The sequence below is a fragment of the Nelusetta ayraudi genome, unplaced genomic scaffold (genome assembly GCF_046127955.1).
Source record: "Nelusetta ayraudi isolate G7.1 ecotype Tasmania unplaced genomic scaffold, CSIRO-AGI_Nayr_v1 ptg000034l, whole genome shotgun sequence".
In the NCBI taxonomy this organism is placed as follows: Eukaryota; Metazoa; Chordata; class Actinopteri; order Tetraodontiformes; family Monacanthidae; genus Nelusetta; species Nelusetta ayraudi.
In genome coordinates, this window is record NW_027466084.1 from 4155001 (window position 1) to 4171400 (window position 16400).

The 16400-nt window shown below is 41.2% G+C and overlaps 1 protein-coding gene across 3 annotated transcripts in view; it reads right to left on the reverse strand.

Moving 5' to 3' along the window:
• Positions 1-15849, reverse strand: part of LOC142892421 (microtubule-associated serine/threonine-protein kinase 1-like) — a 40356-nt gene extending 24507 nt beyond the window's left edge. Inside the window, exons 1-2 of one of the 3 annotated variants that reach the window (XM_076032593.1) lie at positions 15748-15849; positions 8294-8322 (exon numbers count right to left, since the gene is read on the reverse strand). In XM_076032593.1, coding sequence (XP_075888708.1) covers positions 8294-8322; positions 15748-15786 — 68 coding nt within the window. In that variant the 5' untranslated portion in view covers positions 15787-15849. Of the gene's footprint in view, positions 1-5099; positions 5250-8293; positions 8323-15747 lie in introns of those variants that run through there. The other 2 variants (XM_076032595.1, XM_076032594.1) reach the window with 2 other exon arrangements.
• Between the last annotated feature and the right edge of the window lie 551 nt (positions 15850-16400).

A 16400-nucleotide genomic window follows, 5' to 3' on the forward strand; every position in this document is an offset into this window, starting at 1 on the left:
CAATTCCCACAACTGGACGGATGATGATCTACGTTAGGATTCATCCGATCCATAACCTGATGGAAGCCACTGACAGTAACTGCCAGTGGATTAGATTTACTGCGGGGGTCAAATGAACGCCATGTTGCCATTTCACACTCTGACGCGGGATCAATTTCACCCTGACGCCTCATCCTTCACCTCGTACCGATACACACCGAGTCCTGGTGGCAGGACTGCTCTGGATAATAGACTCGCGCTGCGGGGAATCGATGAAGCCGCGGCTGTAAACACTCATGCACTCATGCCAACGGCCTTGGCTTTGTTCCGCTTGCCTTCAGGCTCCACCTGACTGCACCATATTTACTTTCAGTGTTGTTGGGATTACTCCATAAAAGTAATCCAACTACTGATTACTCCAAAAAAACTCAGAATAACTCTAAAAAGGAATCTAATTACTTCTTTAGCTACTTTGTTTTGTAAGTAATCAATTACAAATGACTTTAGTTAAAAAATAGATAAAGTAACAGTCGCTCAGTGTTTTGGAATGAAGTGCAAATTTTTCAATTCCAAACTTTGCCTCTGTCCTCTTTAACAGGAGTGAGTGTTTGCTCTCTGAACACAAACTGCACATTTCACAGAGCAAACTCATGTACAGCACTGGTGCCTTTGGTTTTTTTCTTGTTTTTTCTTTTTTTCTTTTGTCGCCTCCATGCTTGTTTTGGTGCGTCGTCGCGTATCAATGACGTCGCATTGCACGGCTGCATCATCAATCGTTGTTTTGGGTCGTTTTTCTAAATTTCAGACATTTTCCGGATAATGAGACATTTCTATCTCGCAAAATATTTCGGAAAAGCAATGGAATCGTGACTTGATACAGTAATTACGATATAATTACCAGTTACACAGTAATCCCGTTCCTCAAAAAGTAGTTTAATTACAGTAGTGGATTACTTAGTAATGGATTACTCGCCAACACTGTTTACTTTAAACCAGTGCTTCTCAACTGGTGGAGTCTCAGGACCCACATTATTTTCCTTATCACGAAGTTGCGACCCAAACTTATTGCACAAAAATAAAAACACGAGCCCACTCTCTATCATGTCTAGTAAATAAACAGTTGAAATTATTGAATTGAATTGAATTGAATTGAATTGAATTGTATGTCCTGCAAAATAAATGTCCAATGTTTTCTCTATAAATTTCTATATTTTAAAATCCCTTATACGAAATAAAAAAGGGAAACCTAATTTCTATTCTATTCTATTCTTATGGCTCTATGTTAATTCTTACAGTATATATAACACAACCGTTCTAAAGGACAATCAGACGCAAGGTAAACATGACAGGTTTTTTTTCCCCGCAACACACACACACACACACACACACACACACACACACACACACACACACAGCCGCCACAAAGACATAAGGGCATTACTGACACAGTGTAAACAAGACTGAATGCATAAACAGAGCACATCAGCCAGACAACAGAGGCCTTTATTCGCTCCCCATTCAGATGAAACCATAGAGACCTCAAAAGAAGAGAGAGGCTGATCGGCTCACGCAAGCAGCTGTCATGGAAACGGACGAGAAAACAGAACGTAAGATGACAAGCAACAACTTGAAAGAAAGAGGGCGTGGGGGAAGCAGAGCAGATAGTGACTACTGTGTTTACCTCCGCAACATCACAGATGACAAATAAGTGCATGTACTGAGAACTTAATAAGATGTACTTATCAGGTCAGGTGGCCTGGAGGTTAATCTCGAAGGATTAAATTATTGTTTAAAGTATTGTAAGTCATTTGGAGTGAACGGCGTTCGGTTATTTTTCACAGATTCTCTTAAACACATGGATCTTGCTGCTTAGGTACTCTAACATTTAGAATTAAAAAAATGATTTTGTGTTTGGTCATTTGGAAGTGACTCCAACCCACTTCATGAAATCTGGGTGTATTTAAATGATGGATATTCTTTGCAGAATAATCACTTCACTGTGCTCTCCACAGAGTCTGAAGTGGCTGTTGGGACGAACCCTTGAGGTGTCACAGAGCAGCATCATGTCAAAACAGTGAACACCTAATGTATGGCCACATCCAAACCAAACCAACCCAGGCCAGGCCAGGCCAGGCTAGGCCAGGCCAGGCCTTCCTCGGTCAGCACTTCAAAGACACTTGGCCGAAGATCAAACCAATTCTCTTCTAGTTTTATTATCTGTCCCTGTGCGAGATCTTGTGTCTCGGCCTGGGCTACCGTGCTGACAGAGGCGCTACCTATTAAAGTGCCGGGAAATTGAATTCTGCAGCGCCTGCGTCCTCCAAAGCGTTTCTCCGGTAAGAGGAGCTGAGAGGAGGAGAGACAGAGGGGGAAACGTCGGATCAAAGAGAATGAAAGAACAAACATTGCTCCTTCTTACCAGCAGCCACAGACCCTGACATGTAATATGCACATCGCATGGCTTATTAATAGATGGAACGATACCTTGTAATTACTGTATTACTGTATAGTATATTTTTTGTAGCAGCATAGTTTCCCAATTTGGGATCAATAAAGTACATTTATTGTATTTTATACTATTCTATACCGATACCAGTATCGGGTACTCCGATACCAGTTGTATATGTGTAAGTATATGACGGTTTTGATAAATTTGTGTTTGTCCTGCAGTGAAACTTCCTCTAGAAAAACACGCCGATCAATGTTGTTCATATGACAGGAAAAATAAAGAAAAAATCAAAGTGATTCTATAATGGTTATTGGCCTTATTAGCTATCGGTATCTGTGAGTACTGAAATGCTAGTACTCGTACTTGACAGATACCGATGCCAGTATCAGGTATCGGTACCGATACTGGGATTGAGTATACTCTACTTGTACTCATGATGCACGCATATCCATGTACATGACAATTTTGTGAGGTTTGTTTGTACTGCAGTGAAACCTGTCTGAGAAAAACATGCTGAGAAATGTTGGGGGAAAAAATCGAAGTAATTCTATAATGTTAATGGCCTTATTGAGTATCGATATTGGTATCAGTAGGCAGGTAGTGAAATCCAAGCACTTGTACTCTACTAGTTCTGTAAAAAAAAAAAAAGTGGTATTGGTGCATCCCTACTTATTAACATTACCACGTGTGACTCATCTCTGTGGGTTTTTTTTTTTCTTTGTAAAAAAAAAAAAAAAAAAGAAGGCAATTTTTGTTTGGCTATTAAGTGAAGTTTAGGTGAAGTGAAGTTTGTGTTTTACAAAAACAGGTAAATAAACAGCAATACAAAGTCACACATGCTTCCCAGATATGTGTGTGTGTGTTTGCACACGTGTGTATGGCTGTGGTGTGCGTGCGTGCGTGTGTGTGTGTGTGTGTGTAAATACATCTATCTATTCATGTTACATCACTCATTCTTTTATATCTTTCTTTGAGCTATTTAACAGATTACAAGTGTTCAGATTCACTTATTATGTAAAGGATTTACCGACAAAGAAGCTCCAACTCAGAAAAGACGAAGAGAGATACAAAAAAAACAACCAAGTTGTAAGGGTGCAGTCAAAGGCTGTGCGCGTGTGTCTTGTGTGCTCACGTAACCTTAGTGAGCTTGCTCCCTAATGGAGGAGCTGATCACCCCAGGGCCCTGCACTCCATCTCAGCCACTCTCCCTTCACCTATTGCACAACCTCCCTCTTTGTTCTCCTCTTCCTTTGATTATCCTCATCACTGCTGCCCTTGTTTTTCACTCTTTCGCGGCTGAAGATGTTTTTTTTTTTTTTTTTTTAATCCCTTTGACAGCATTTTTAAGCACTACAAGCCTTCCACAGATCACACTCTGCTGTTGTTTTCCATTGTTAAGCTCCTTGTTTGTAGGGAAACCTTACACATTATTTCCATTTACCTGCCTGCGCGTGTGTGAGCTCAGGTGTGGCAGAGTGAGAGCCTCCGCTGTAATAGAAGCTGATCTAATCCCCGATCAGCATGGGGGTGGGGGGGAGGGAATGAAGTCACTCAGCACGACATCTACTACTGTTGCAGCTGTAGTGGAAACCCACCTCAGTGTGTCGATATCAAGTTAAATTTTGAGGCAGTTAAAACCAGAGCAATCGAGGTGAAAAACCAAAAAAGATGAAGAGTATTGTGGAAATCCAACAGACGCATCGAAGAAGCTTTGACATTTTTATGAGAGCAGATAAAGCACATTTTCACTTTCAGTGGGAAACGAAACTGTCCGCAAACCCACGAGTTCTGATGACGCCTCTTGTGTTTGACGGCATCAACAGCAGGGACAACAGCTCAGCCAAAAGTCCAATCCAATCACCTCATATCAGGAAACCGGCACTCTGGCACTGATTCAGACCCCACATCTAAAACTGACTACATCTATCTGACATCATCAACTGTTCAAATCAGACACTGACTTCCAATTATTTACTTTAGCTTCCCCTGAAATGGCGCCTACGAGACAGTACTGCACCTTTTCAACAAAAGGTCAGCATCAACAAAAACCCAAAGAAATTCCCAAATAAATACCTAATAAATAAATAAATAAATAAATAAATGCGTATAAACTCAAAATCATAGTTTGTTTTTTTTTGTAAAATGACAATTTCGTGTCTGCAAGTCAACAACAGCTTACAAAGTGAAAGGATCAGCATACATTTTAAGGGCTGTAATTTAAGGTAGTATGTCAAGTGGTACAAAGAATTTAATGTTAAAAAGTACAAAATTATGAAATCAAACAAATAAATACAATTAAAAAATGTATTCTGTCATGCTTTTTTTTGCCTCTTGACAAAAAACAAGAAATCCATATATATATATATACATACTGTATATATGTGGATACACACACACACAAACATATATATATATATATATACATACATATATATATACATGTATAACAATAGCAAAAATAAATAAGATTCAACGTCTTGACACACGACTTACACTACAAATACGATGAGATACATAGCACAGACTCCCTTTCATACGTAATGAAGACCAAGCTTCACAGCGATTCAATCGAGACCAAAGATCTGATCTACAGCAAAGCAACAGCAACACTTCACTTGGACACGTTGCGAAAACCCTCGAACAGCGGTGAGACCACCGGACGCTGTACTACCTCTGAGTGCGTCGGAACATGCTGCCACTCGGTCGGGTGTCTGGCCGTCGCTCCGCGCAAACACGAGCCGCCGCCGCAGCAGCAGCGGCTGAGCAGCGACAGGAAGCAGGCAGAGAGCAGCAGCAGCAGCAGCAGCAGCAGCAGCAGCAGCAGCAGCAGCAGCAGCTCTCCAGCAGAACGTCATCGCAACATCACGCAAACTCCAGCAGCCAAACACAACCTTTGGACGTCCGCTGGCGTTTTTTTTTTTTTTTTGGGGGGGGGGGTGAGGCCGACCCAGACCCACGAGAAAGAGGGATAAGATAGAGCGAGAGAAGCGGATGGAGGGAGGCGGGGGGTTTGTTCTCTCTTTAAGAGGGACAACCAACGCGGTGATGACGGGGTGACTGTGAGTCATTTTCTCAAGGCCATGGTGCAGTTTCCTGACTTTCTCCGAGCTTGTTTATCCGTTTTTTTTTTTTTTCTCTCCCTCTCTCTCTGTCCTGAGCGCGCTTAAAAAGAACCAGCGCAGAGGAGGTTTTTCTACTGCTGCGGGCTATGGACACCATGAATGAAAGCAAAGGGTGAGAGGGAGGAGGTGAATGCATCTCAGCGGAGCAGCAGTGCTGGGGAAAGACTCGGAGACAAGGTCACCAGGACTCCCAGGTTGCGTAACCCAGAAACAGACGCTGAATGAAATCAGAAGATGAAAGTGAAGCGACGACAACGCCGACACGCATGCACGCGCGCACACAGCCATTCATTCATTCATTCATTCTTTATGTCACGGCAGCTTGGAGGTGATTAGAAGGCAGGGCCCAGATTGTAAACAACTCTGGGTTTGCGGAAAGGGAAAACTATTTATTTTTGAATAATAAACAAAAACTAACAAAGGGTCTCCCACAATGGGAAAAAAATAGGGATGTCCGATATTGACTTTTTGCCGATATCTGATAAGCCGATATCGTCCAAACGCTTCATTTCCGATTCTGATAACAACCGATACCGATATGCAGGCATTTCCCCCCCAAAAAAACTAATTTTAGGTCATTTCACATATCTCTTGTGGTGGAATTAACATATTATGTACTTTTGTTGTGATGCCTAACTAGGTGCATTCCACAAATTAATATTGTCTGTGGAAAATAAGAGCACCACTTCAATTTAAGTTATTTTTTAACATTTTGTCTCATGGAATGGGAATGAGGTCAAGTGCACACAAAGGAAACAAAGGTGCACAGATATAGACAGGCTCAGTCCTTTGCCCATTGCTAAACATGAGAAGAAACAAAAACCAGCACCCCCACAAGCATCCATTATTATTCATGCACGTTTGGCGAGACCCAGCGTTATCGGGTTTTCATTATCGGAGGAAAAACCGATACCGATACATGCAGATATCACAAAAACTGCTAATATCAGGCCGATATTATCGGCCGGCCAAAATTCGAAAGAAATTATTGAAAATAATTAACCAAAACCAAAAAAGGAGACTTAACAAAAGATACCAGACAAGAAACACATAAAAAGAAGCGAAGGGAACCAACAGCATGAAGAACAAACAATGACCCGACAAAGTCAAAGGGAGAAAAGGACTATTTCTACCATATAGAAATAGTTCTGGGTTCGGAGGGGAACTCAGGTGAGAACCATCAAGGTTCAGGACTGACAACCAGACAAAGGTTACAAAAATCAAGAGGCAACAAAAAGGGGGGAAACAGAAAACGGATGTGAAGGACCGCTACACTTCTTCTCGCTCCTCATCCAATGGGTCACTTGTTTTCTTTTCTGTGTTTTATTCATTTTGCTTCCATGAAGGAATTGTTTAACAGCAATTATCAAGCGTTGTCAAAATCAAATGTGTATTTGAAATAAAAAAAAAAAAGGACAGACGTATACAAGCAGATAAGACTGTCAAAATAAAACAGGAAACGCAAATAGCAACAGATAATTACACATTCATTCATTCATTCCAACACAAGGGCTGGCTGAGTAGCTGTGTGAAGCCATGAATTGTCGGGGCTGGACAGACTGAATGTTAAAGCGGCTTGACTGAGCTGATCTGCAGTGGAGCCTGCTATTGTATTATCTGTCACCCAGCAGGGAAGAGTTCTACAATAAGGTAAAATAAAAACAGAGAACTGACAACCTTTACGGCGAGGAGATACTCGTGTGGTTTGGCTTTCGTGGAAAAACTATTATTAAAAAACTTGCTTATTAGATATTTATGCATGATTTTAAAGAGAACACCGGTGGGGTTTGGTGTTTTTCTGCTCCGTCTATGTTTTCTTCATCTAAGTGTGTTTTTATTGTTAATAACTAGGGATGCACCATTACCACTTTTTTACAGAACCAGTAGAGTGCAAGTACTTGCTTTTCACTACTCACCAACTGATACAAATAGCCAGTACTTAATAAGGCCATTAACATTATAGAATTATTTTTTCCCCCACAGATGTTTTGTTATTTGAACGATATTTCTCAGCATGTTTTTCTAGAACAGGTTTTAACTGCAGTACAAACACAAACTTAACAAAATTGTCATGTACATCGGGATATACAACTGGTATCGGTGTTGTGGTATTGGTACATGCTTTATGGGTATGAGTAGTAGTAGTAGTAGTAGTAGTAGTAGTAGTAGTAGTATACTCAACATTGTTATCGGTACCAATACCTGATACTGGTATCAGTATCTGTCAACGTAATGGAGGGAACTTGTAAATAGTCCAACTTGGTTTTTTCCTTTCTTGTTCTATAAATATTTAATTTATTTCATTTCTTTATTTATTTTATATTAATAATGCAATATTTTAATCTCTCTGCACTATATTGTTGCTGTAATTATGCAAATGTCCCCAATATAGGGATTAATAAAGGCGTTCTATTCTATTCTAAAAAAAAAAAAAAAAAAAAAAACAATACGAGAGATGAATGAGGATGAGATGATTAATAAGCGAGTGGTGGTGCTGAGTGAACGACGGGAGAGGAGATAAAGATCGGCCGAGCCGAGCAGCACCGAGGGAGCAGCGGCTTTCAGCACCATGGACAGCGTCCAGACCTCCCGTCTGGCTGGAATCAGCCTGCGAGGGCAACAGACTCCACTCAGAGCCTTGACAGCAAATCACCGGCAGCCACATTTCATCAAAACATTGCTTGGTAAGTCCCCCCCCCCCCCCCCCCGACAAAAAACCCATCGAAAAAAGCAGCTCACTCACCTGCTGCTCTTGCGAGGCAGTGGCAAATCCTTCTAGAGGAAACACACAGAGACAGAGAGAAAGAGAGAGAAACAGGAGAGATCAGGTGCTGAAGGATTCAAGGACGAGGAGAACAAAACCCGTTTCCCCACCAGGTGACGCGAACCTGTCACCAGCAGAGGCATGAAGTCTTGTATGTTTGTGTGTTTGTTGCCACCAGTTGCCACCAGTTGCCACAAGCCTTAAAGTGGCCATGAGCCTTTTGAGAGCACAGTTGTTTTTTTAGTAAATGTAAAAATATCCCTTGAACCTTTATACTCTTAAGTCACTTTTATAATTGTTTAAACACTCGACAAATGTTTTTAATATAAGTGCCTTTGTGAACGGTTTGCTTCGTTTCTATCTATCTATCTATCTGTCTATCTATCTATCTATCTATCTATCTGTCTATTTATCTATTTATCTATCTATCTATCTATCTACCTATCTATCTATCTATCTACACATATATAAATTGGTTGTATATAGCATTATTCTGATTCTGATTGCTCTTGCTGCTTTCTCTACTGTGAATGTTGTTGTTGTTTTTTGCACGATCTCTGGTCAGCATGACCACTTTTACATTTCACTGCACATCCAATGAGCATGTGACCAATAACGGTCGTGAATCTTGTTTGACTAAAGAATTAGAAAAATGTGTAAACCACAAGAGGAAAATCCGTATTGAACTGAACACGCAGAAATTGATTTGCGCATTCAACTTTAAATGATCACGCTCTCAACTGGGCCAATATATGAAACTGAAAGTCTGTCATTGTCATATGACATCATATAACAACGTAGTCTATAAAAAGAAACACCTTCTTTGTCAAAGTTGTGCACGAAATGGCAATATTTCAAGATTTCTGCATTTCATTTTAACTTTATTTAACACTAAACCATCTTGTGAGATGCAATCCCATTGCAGTCATTCAGTCAAGTCTGCACTTCTTTAGATATAAAGTGTCAAAGTGCCTCGGCCGGGGCTAATTAAAATATCACCATGTTTTTAGGAGGCAAATTTCCAGCCATCGTTCAACACCTTGCAGGTGTTGACAGAGAGTTTTAAAAGTGCAGTATTTGTACAACCGGAACAACAAAAGCAGCTTCAGCGTCTCTATTCTGACCATCCCTCCCACTGTGCCTCCCAATCAACATTTGTTTTAAGACCAGTGGATTTGGATTTTTTTTTTTTTTCTTCACTCAACCACTAAATCCAAGGCTTCCTAGCCAATATTTTATCCTCTTGGCCCAGATGGACAAAGTACACCGAGCTGAAGCAGCAGCAGCAGCAGCAGCAGGGACACAGACTGCACTGAACACAAACAGCGTGGGCGGAGCCACATCCCTTGCCAGCTCTGTCCCTCTAGCAAACCCTCGGAGAGAGAGCGGGGGCGGGGGGCGGGGGGGGGGGGGTACAGGAAAAGGAATGTAAACCAGTGTGGGGCAGACAGGGACTGTGTGCTTGCGTGATCACGGCCTTCAGCTGCACGTGTGTCAGAGTCTAAACCAGTGGTTCCCAACTGGTGGAGTCTCTGGACCATCATTGTTTTCTTCCTCATCATGAAGTCGCGACCCAAATGTATTCCATGAAAATACAAATGTTTTATAGATAATTTATTGAGCTGAATTGAGTAGTGTGTCCTGCAAAATAAATGCCCAACATTTTCTCTCTCTCTCTCTCTCTCTCTCTCTCTCTCTCTCTCTCTCTCTCTCTGTATATATATGTATATACAGAGAATCATTTATCTATTATCATCTATTATCATTTATCTATTATATATACGTATATATATATATATATATACGTATACATATATACATATATATATATATATATATATATATATATATACATATATACGTATATATATATATATATATATATATATATATATATATACGTATATATATATATATACGTATATATATATATATATATACGTATATATATGTATATGTATATATATGTATACGTATATATATATATATATACATATATATATATATATATATATATACATATATATATATATACACATATACATATAAAAACTCCGACCCAAAGTTTCTAAAGTTTAGGAATATTTAAAAGAAACGGCGATATGCGAACACCTTAAATGCCGACACCCCGGAGTCGCTGTATCGTCACGCACCACAGATAGGCTGGAGTTCACAAATAACGTCGAAGACAGATATTTCATAGATTTTTTTTAAACCGACAGGCTTATTTGTTAATTCATCACCAGCCTATGATGCGAGTACATTATACCTGTTTTCGCATGCCAGACAATCGTGGAACAAGCTAGCCTAGCGAACGATAGTTCACTTAGGTAAATGCTACTTTATGGCAGTAATAAGTGAATTACAGCCCCTGTCAATACTAGCGTTTATACTGAATTGTAACACTGTTTCACTTGTCCCTTATCAACTGTGTTATTTAGAGCATATTAATTAGATATTTCAGAACTTAGGTGTGAAGATTTAAGCAAGTTAGGTTAAACAGAAGTCCAAAATAGGTGGTGAAAATAAAGAAGACAATCGTGACTAATCGATTAATTGGAAAAGAAAATCCTTGTTCGATTAGTTGACAACAAAAATAATCGTTAGCTGCAGCCCTGGTCGAAACAGCTCTGCGACCTACCCCTTGAGAAACGCTGGTCTAAATGAGCCCCTGTGGTGCATAATTAATGCCACGTCTCAACTTCTCCTGTCACGCATGGGGGTTGTGTCATCAAGGTCCTGTGTGCTAAGTATTGACCGTTTTCTAACGACCATTAGCCTAATAATTGGGTTAACCTGTGCGTGTGTGTGTGTTTGTGTGTGTGTGTGTAGCAGAAATAGCGGGATACTACCATATGCTTTAGCAGGTTAAAGATGTACTGATCAAGGGGAAAAGGGAAGCGATGATCTCAACCTATTTCCTCATGTTGGGATTCTGAGACACTAATAGGCAGCACGGCATTAGCAGTGAAAGCAGTGTTAGCTACATGTCCCCAGGCTTTCCTGGGTTTATCGGAGACAAATCCTTCTTCACAAGGATGAGGGCAATCCTCAACCTATTGATCCCATTTTTTTTCTACGTCCCCCGTTGACCATTGATCAGTGAGATGAGAGCCTACAAGCACAGCAATGAAGAGGCCTCACGCCAGGCTTCTCCATGTCAAGCAGGTCATCAATGATATAAATTACCTTTTTAACCACTGAGACGCTAGAAAAGAGGGGTGAGGGGCTTCAAATTTTCACGTTTCTTGTTAGCAAGAAACAGCATAGCATTTTCTAATAAAATAAATTTAATTGTATCTATTTTAATAATAGATAAATGATTCTAATAATTACAAACCATTTTAATTAAAAATAATTTTAGTCACCATACTGAATTAACTGCTGAAAAAAATGCCCATAAAATGCCTATACTAATAACAATGATAATGTGTATATAACTGCGATATATAACCAAATATCATCTGTGTCCTTGTGGATATTGGTAATGCCATTGTGATTTTTAATGATGTTTCACCATGGCAGACTGAAGAGAACTGGTCCAAAGGTGGAGCCCTGTGGGACACCAAATGACAAATGAATGTTGTCTGAGGAACAGTCATCCAGGATCACATGGGACTGCCCACTGGTTAAATAAAATCTGAACCATTTAAAGGTCCAGTGTGTAATATTTGGTTTGATTTAGGATTGGAAAGGCTTAACATACTGCCCATAAATACACTGATAAAAGTGTATAATGGTGTAATGTTGAAGTACAATACAGTATTGTGATCCACTGTGTCCAAAGCAGCGCTGAGATCAAGAGTAACAAAAATTGCTTTTTCTCAGTATTCATTGTGAGGTCATTAACCTATATTAATTAACAATAACTTTGACTATAGATTATAGATTTAAACTACAGAGTGAAACAATTTTTTAAAAAAAAAAGTTATAGCAATGGGATTGAGAGCACATGTACATGATTAAAATACAATTACAACTTTTTTGAAAACTTTCGTGGGTCAATTAGACAAAACTGTAAAAACAAAACAAAAAAATCTTTACAAGATTGCAGTAGCATCCTGTTTGTTTGTTTTTCGCATTACAACCCTGCTTGTAGCTTCCAACTCTCTCCCCAAAAGGTGCAGACGGATCAGTGGGAGCATGGATGAACGAAAATGTCCAGATTGTGAGTTTTTCAAGATGTACTGACAACATTCCTGACTGAGGATGTCAGCAACTCGTCAACCTCAACTGGTCGGTACTTGGTAGAAACAAAGGTGGCAGAGAGAACCGGCAGTCACAATGAAACTGCGATAAAACGTTGAACTCGATTCCTCACATTTTCAACATCGCACAATTTCTTGCACTCTGAATTTCATCCAATCAATCCAATTTAAATCCAATTCAGTTCAATAGATTCTATGACCCGTGACTTCACACTTTTAAATCCTCAGCAGACTTGACTTTTCATTATCCAGGCAGAGCTTGCATTAAGCCGGCCACCGCCGCTCACTCCAGGCTCTGACTTCCACAGTGTAATTCTTGTGAAACAGTAGAAAGGTCAGAGGGTGACATCCCCCTTTTTCATTCTCATTCTGCTTTTTGTCAGCGGCCATTGTGCCCGACTGCCAAGACGCTACCTCACCAGTCGGCCTGAGTGACTCACCATCTCAGCAGTTCCACAAAGTACATTAAATACACAGTGTCATTACATTCAAATCACCCTGCAAGCAGAGCTCTGTTCTTTATCTTTTTTTTTTTTTTATCTAACTTGTCTTTCCTTTCTTACCACCAGATTTTTTATTTTTTTTTACATTTTCATTTTCCAACGCACCAAGGCACTATGGATTCCCTGGACAAACTGTCTACCAAATTAATAATAAAAAAAAAACAACTACATTTGAGTCCGTCATATTATGTGCCACCACCGTCCTTCAGTCTCTTCAAATCTCTCACCCTTCATCACAGATAAGTCACTCAAGTCAGGAATCTGAGAACTGACAGCGAGCCCCATCTTTCATTTTGCCGTTGCAACCGGCACCAACACCATACGCAATATTAAGACTCTTCCTGAACTCTTTAATGCTAACAGCTACTCTTGATTTATGTGGTCATGATTGTTAAACAAGGAGAAAATACAATCACCTCACATGATCATTAGATTATTTTAAAAAAAAAAATATTAACATATGTATGTATGTACTGTATGTATGTATGTATGTGTGTATAGATAGATAGATTTCAATATGAATCGATATTTCGACATGAATAGTGTTTTTGTAGATCATATCAGTCATCAGTCATTTTTAATTCACTGGAAGTCACAAAATATCTCGTACATCTTCTGACCTCCGGAAATAAAAGACAGTATTTTACCAGGCATGAACCAAATGCACACCAGAATTCTGATGTCTGACCATGATTTCCTGCCACAGCTAGCTTGCAAACAGTTTAAGGCTAAAGTGCACACTACAGCTATTAGGCCACTTTAGCATCACCACCAATGTGGCGTTTGTCGAGTGTGTGGATCGTGTTCATCATTCCACACCGAGAGTTTTATTTTTATTTTTTAGACTGTACGTACACTCAGTCTGCGCTACTATATTTTCACACTGAATTTACCTCACGTTTTTATCAGTTTCTACAGACAAAGGTTTACATTTTATTTTTTTTTTGACAGTGCGTACAACTGCAATGTCAACGAGTTCAGCAAGCTGCAAAGATTTCTTGGTTAGTCATGTTGTAGCAGTGCATCACGGGTGTGTGACCCCTGACCCTAACTGCGGGGTGTGGGTGTGTCACCATATGGTGCTGCCAGAATGATTCTGAGGGAGTGTGTGTGTGTGTGTGTGTGTGTGTGTGTGTGTGTGTGTGTGTGTGTGTGTGTGTGTGTTCAGGGCATGTAATGGAAATCCGTGTCTGTTGTTGTTTTTACACTGTCTTCGTACGCAGACAAAGCATCACCGACTGTAAATGTGGGTGTGACTTTGTGCTTCTGATGGTGCTGCTGACGAATCCCTGAACTTCCGTCACACATCCTTTGGGGCCGACGTCGGTGGGGATGATGAGGCGTAAAAACCATCGGAAAACCTCTCTCCGCTAATCCAGCCGGGATCTTTTGTTCCCTCCCCAATCGCTCTTCTCACATCAATAATGGTCAATTTGCAAGTCAGATGTGCACTTTGCGAGTTTGCTGAAAGTCTTTTTATCGCACCGTTAAAAAAAAAAAAAACAACAACCCTTGAATTCAGAAGACGCACCCACAGCACACGTAGGAGTGCACACAAGAGCTCGTTTCTTAGCCCGTCCTGCTCGTCGCTGCTCATTGCACTTCACTGAGTCATACAAAGATGGGGATAGGAGGTGGGGGTGGGGGGTGAACATCGTCATATGGACGGACGCATTACATCAGTACGCATGAATGACTTGCTACGATGCAAAAGCCCACGTTAGCCTCCCTGAACCACGAGCAGCCGTGTGGCAACCTCATTGCAACGGCAGAGAAATGACAATCGTCACATCACTTTAACACAGTGGTTCCCAACTGGTGGGTCGCGACCCAAAAGTGGGTCGCAGACCTGTTTCGATTGGGTCGCGTGGGCAGTTTCTCCTTAATACATATATATATATATATATATATATATATATATATATATACCTGTATATTTATAGAGAAAATGTTGGGCATTTATTTCGCAGGACAAACAATTCAGTTCAATCATTTCAACAATGTATTGACCAGACATGACAGAAAGTGGGCTCGCGTTTGTTTTTTTTGTGGAATAAATTTGGGTCTTGACTTCACACTCACCCCCACCCCCCACACCGCCACACCCCCACCCAAAAAACAAGATTCGACGTGTGTTGTTTTACCGTCATCAGAGAGTAAACCGCATCATGAAGCCACGAGTCACTCTGCAGAAAACTACAGGACAAATTGTACAAAAACACTGAGTGGTCCCAGCCTCTCCTCTCAGAGCATCCCACACCCTTTTTCCCCTAGTCACTCATTTTTTTTTTTTTAGCAAAGTCATGATCTTTGGATTTGTTCTGGGGGGGGGCGCACGCCGCTTGATAACATCCCTGTCATCACTTTTTGTGATTTAAAAATATTCCTACAACCACCGAGCTACTACTAAAACGAGGTAAGCGGCTCTAACGATAATGGATGTGCGATACTAAGCTGCCACATTAAGGCCATTTACAGTGGCCCCTAATTGACTGTAACACACACAGAAGGCACGTGAGAGTGTTGCACAACACCGCTCTAGTATTTTGTCAGGTCCAATGTTGCCCTTGGAACTAGAATTAGATTGGATGTTTCAGTGACTTGACTGAGATTACGATGTAGAAAGAACACTGGGAGTGTGTGTGTGTGTGTGTGTGGGGGGGGGGGGATACATCTAAAGGTTGCGATGATGTAAACGAGCCGCTCCCAGCAAACTCCTCACCTGTAACCTCCGGCGCCGTATTATCCCCGAGTCATCCATGGTGTGAAGACGGGAAGTGGTGTTGTGGTGGTGGTGGTGGTGGTGGTGGTGCGAGGGGGGGGAGGGGGTCCTCCCTTCAGTAAATCAAACTCTTGACCCTTCACTGAATCTGCGTTTTCAAGCCAACAGGGCTGCGGCATCCACTTCACAAGCAGATGTCCAACAGTCCGATTTCTGTCCGTTCTGGCGACAACAACAAAAACATAGAAGAGTAGATCAGCCCCGCTCGTGACCGGAACCTCGTGCCTCGGTGTCCCCGCTCATCGTAGCGCGGTCTCCTCCTGACGGGGCATCCTCGACGATGCAGCGCGGACTGACTGGAGATTCTTGCGCCTTACACGAGCAGACTTGGGCCTAAGAAAAGATCCGCAAAGCACAAAAGCTGAATCCAAGTTCCCGCTGCTGCTGCTGTAGTAGTAGTAGTAGTAGTAGTAGTTGTTGTTGTTGTTAATGTTGTTGTCGTCGCTGTTCCAGGACAGTCCTCCTTCTCCCCCTCGTTCTGCGTGAGGAACCGTGAGCTCCTCGCGGCACTCGCTAACAAAAGGACAGCGTGTTCGAGGCTCAGAGGTGCGCGGCGGCGGCGGCGGCGAGCGAGCCCGCCGATGATTTCACAC